Consider the following 4,227-nt stretch of genomic DNA (forward strand, 5'->3'; position numbering starts at 1 on the left):
CTGATCTGAAATAGTCATGGCTTGTAAATCTAGCTCTAGATGAGGAACATCTGGAACCAGCAACATTGAAGGATTATGTGGTGCTGCAGGGCTTCCTTCTGGCCTGACAGGAGAGATTGGCTGCCGTTCTGCCGATCCATCCGGTTGATTTGCTCTTTCCGAAAGGCCTCGGTTGTTAACTCCTGCAAACTGCATAGCAACAAACTGGTGAGGTGTTGGGGTTGACGGATTGTGGAGATCTGGGGTTCTAGGAGGAGCAGGTGGAGAAGAAGATCTTGGGTAATGGAGCATGGAGCGAAAAGGAGGTGGATTGGAGGAGATTTAGAGGTTTTCTCTGGCTAGGTTAAGGAGGAGGAGGGGAGCGGCATGTCGCCATACGCCACACGGGACTAGGGTAGTACTAGGTTGCTCAGTTTTAGTTTTCTCCCCAATGGTTAAACTAGAAAAAGGTTCAAAGAAAAATCTTAAAATACATATTCCTGAATTTCCTACAAAATAAAAATTCCTCGTAATATTATTATTACTTTGTATTATTACTATTATTTTATTTGCTTTCTTGATTTTCTATTTTTTTAATGAAGTTGCTGACATGAAATTTGCACCACAAACACACGATCCAGTGTTTGCTGGTTGTTTGCACACTCCAGACTCCACTTAACATTCGAACCAAATCCTAGGTGACCATGACACACACATACGCACATCTCAGATTAGTGAATGGGAACCAATGTGAACTCATTGTCAGCAGAAAAAGGGAACAGAGACACGAAGAGCAACCATAGTTAATAATAACCTATAATGATTCGCAACAAAGAGTTACAAATCTATAATACATGGATAATGTAGTAAGAGGCACCATTCAGCGCATGCCGCCATATATTTCTCTAGCTGCAATATAAATTTGCATACTTCAGTTAATCTCCAATGCTTAAGCAGAGAGCAATTCCAATTTTTCTTTGTACACATGAGTTGATGACTTTCTCTCGACACCATGGATAAGCACATCTGAAGTTAATAACTAACTCAGCTGTTAATATGTGAGGATGGCATATACTTTCAAATTAACTTGATCCCCAAAAAAATGAATATACCTGTGGGAACTCCGAAGCGGAATGATAAACAATTCAGCTTGGCAGGTAGCAAGAATGTTATTCGCGGTGCATGGTAAAAGAACAAAGATTACGGGCACATATAAGAAAGGGGTAAAGGATAGTTCTTGAGCAGAGCAAAGATAATAGATCCCAATTATCAAAGAAAACAGTTACACATCCAAACGACAGAACATGATTATCTGTGCAGGTAGGTAAGCAGCAGAAACAAAGCAAAGGTGCATTGGCAGAAACTTTTTATTATGTGAATAATCACAAGTAATGAAAGCGCACTATGATGTACTGAAATCACAAGATGTATCATCCTAACCAAAAACATTGGGGTACCCCCCTCAGCTCTATGGCAGTCAAAATCTACTTCACCTCAAGCTAACTAGCTGTAGATTTCTATAACACCAATCTATGGCAAAGGATTGCTCACTCTGCCAACCATAACAATTGATGAAGTTCTATGAGAAAAAATAGCTGCCGCCATTTAGTTGTCAAGAAGGTGAGAAGTAATCTTCTCGTATTGCCTGGCGTAGTCGCACCCCAGTAACTGAGGATTAGACTGTACGGCTGTGCAAAGATCTAGCAATGAAGCTTGGTAGGAGCAGCCTAAATCTGAAGCAAAGCCATTATTCCTCCCACCATTTGCAGCAGCAGCAGCAGCAGCACTCCCATTAGCTTCACGCGTCCTAGTTGTGCTTCCTCTTGCTTTGGCAACACCCAAACAAGACTTGAGCATCTGACTTATGTACACATTCAGCCCAGAGTTCAGCAAATCAGCAGAGTCTAGGGATATGCTAAGGCCTTCGGCCTTGAGCTTATTCTCAAGTAGCTTCGACAGGTACTGTGTATCTGGCAATTCACCATTGCTGTAGCAGACCTCTGAAGCATAAGAGGTCGGAGGCTGAGGATTCTGAGCCTTGGGGGGGATTCCCAGCGGAGCCCTGATCGGGCTCTGACTCTGCACACACACCGGGCTTCCCCTGGCTTGGTCAACCTCCTCGCCTTCCTCCACAGACACAAACTCCCCGGCCCCTGGATGACCAAGAGGGGACTTTCCAAGCGGACTCGGCTTATCTCCGAACCTCCTGTCCCGGCTACCCACCGGCCGCACCCTCCTCGCCAGCGGCACGCCACTTGCCAACGGCCCGTTAGTCACGGTGCTGGTCTGCGAATTCCCGGTGGGCGTCTGCCTGCTGGGCGGCGGCCCCAGCGACATACAAGCATTGCCGAGGATCGACCGGACGAGGAAGTTGTGAAGCTTAATGTTCTCCTTCCCCAGTGCAGTCACACAGATCTTGTCAAACTCGCACTTCCCAAGCTGGAACCCCAGGAACTTCTTGAGGCTGTGGAAGTACAGCTCGGCGCGCTGGTGCCCGATCTTCCTGACTAGCCGGGACTTGATCTCGGCCGTGTCGACCCGAGCAACTTTCCTGGACGGCTGCATCTTGGAAGGAACCACGCCAAATGTGGCAGCTCCGCGAAGACGGGGGCAAACCCTAGCTGCTCGCCGCCGAACACCCGCGTGGAGCTCCGGCAATCCGCGGACGGAGGGCTGGCGGCAAGAAGTATCCTGGAAGCGGGAATCTGCGTAATCAGATCAAGAAAGCAGAATTTAGAACGAAGATTTCGCTACGTGGTCAGGTCAGCACAAGTAGGGGTTGCTCCGTGATCTAAAACAATGTTTGGAGCAGCAACAGTTCTCTACCCCAAAACAAAGTTTCCAGCAACCCATTCTCGGCGAATCCTCAATCCGGAGCAAAACCGCATCGAATTGTACGAACTCGCGGGCGAAATACGATCGAACCAGCGCCGACTTCCCTCGATGAAAATTGTGGGGGAAGACGGAGGGGATTGGCAGGAGACATACCTTGATCGGAGAGGCCGGACGCCGGAGCCGAATTCGACGAAGCGAATACGAATTCGGCGATAGAATGGATTTTGTTTTTGGTCCTGCTCCAGCCGCCGCAATTGGGGAATTTTTCTCCTCCCAAATTTATTCCCGTCGTCGCGACGAACAGCAGTGTCAATTTTGACTCCCGGTCTAATGTCTGGCTGACTGGCTGGGCCCGCGCATCATGTTGAAGCGGGTGGTGCCGCCAGAGTGGGCTGGCATTCGTTTGGGTTGTCGGGGTCGGCCATACCTGGCCACCGGGCCGGGCCGTCACGTGCCAGCCCGCGAGCACACGATTTCAGCCCGTCACTGGCCCAGCACAGCACGTGCCTGGGCTGCAGCCTCAAGCACGCGGGCTGGCCCGACACGACCCGTTAAGGCGTCGGCCCGCGGCGGCACGCGAACGGCCCGCCACGCACGCGTACAAATCGGGAGGACGGGAGGAGCGTCTGGGGCTCTGCCGCTCTGGGCACCGCGTACGGGGCCCGTACGGGAATTTTCCCGTTGGTAGTTTAGGGCTGATGTGGCTTAGGGTTTGGGGTGTTTTTGGTCCTTTTTACTGTAGGTTTCGAATTTTTGGCCGTTGGAGCAGTTTTTTTGGTCCAAATTTGATCATTTTTTCAATATAAAAAGGGCAACATACCCCTCTCAATTTTCACACTCAAACATCCCTCTCATTTCCACACTCAAAGCCTCAAACATAGATGATCCAAACCGTTTTCTCTTCCCCATGGATACATTCGGGGTTGAAACCCCATGTTCTCCCTACCTCAACAACGACTATCACACACCTTCCTATACACAATCCGAAAATAGTTCATCCAATTCCGCCGGCACTTCCAGCACCCTAGGCCCCAAAAGGCGGAAAAAAATCTCGGTGATCTGGGAGCACTATGTGGAAGAATTCGTAGATGACGATGGTACCACGAAGTTGAGGGCGAAGTGCCTCCATCCGGGGTGCACTAGCAGATTTTCTCGAAGGGCGGAGGAAACTGCCACATGACGAGCCACATGAAGAGCGGTTGTACTCTTTTTCCTTATCACGAGATGTAAGGTTTTTTTAACGAGGCAGCGCATCTAATAAAGCTCTTTTATTTTTATCCCATATGAAATATTGTCATATATTACTTTTTCTGAATTTTTTTATTTTTTTTGAATATTTTCGAACAGTTTCAAGTTAGAAACAACCAAACTGCAAAACAGGAGGAAAAAACAAACAAACGGGCTGTTTTCCGG

At 48.5% G+C, this 4,227-nt stretch overlaps 1 protein-coding gene across 1 annotated transcript; it reads right to left on the reverse strand.

The window, feature by feature from the left end:
- Window positions 1–1,328: 1,328 nt before the first annotated feature.
- On the reverse strand, window positions 1,329–3,112 carry LOC127299084 (uncharacterized). Its single transcript, XM_051328980.2, has 2 exons — window positions 2,968–3,112; window positions 1,329–2,684 (listed from the first exon to the last, which is right to left on the reverse strand). The coding sequence occupies exon 2, from the start codon at window positions 2,542–2,544 to the stop codon at window positions 1,585–1,587; it is 960 nt and encodes a 319-aa protein (XP_051184940.1). The 5' UTR covers window positions 2,545–2,684; window positions 2,968–3,112; the 3' UTR covers window positions 1,329–1,584.
- Window positions 3,113–4,227: the final 1,115 nt, after the last annotated feature.

This window comes from Lolium perenne, chromosome 5, assembly GCF_019359855.2.
Source record: "Lolium perenne isolate Kyuss_39 chromosome 5, Kyuss_2.0, whole genome shotgun sequence".
Lineage (NCBI taxonomy): Eukaryota > Viridiplantae > Streptophyta > Magnoliopsida > Poales > Poaceae > Lolium > Lolium perenne.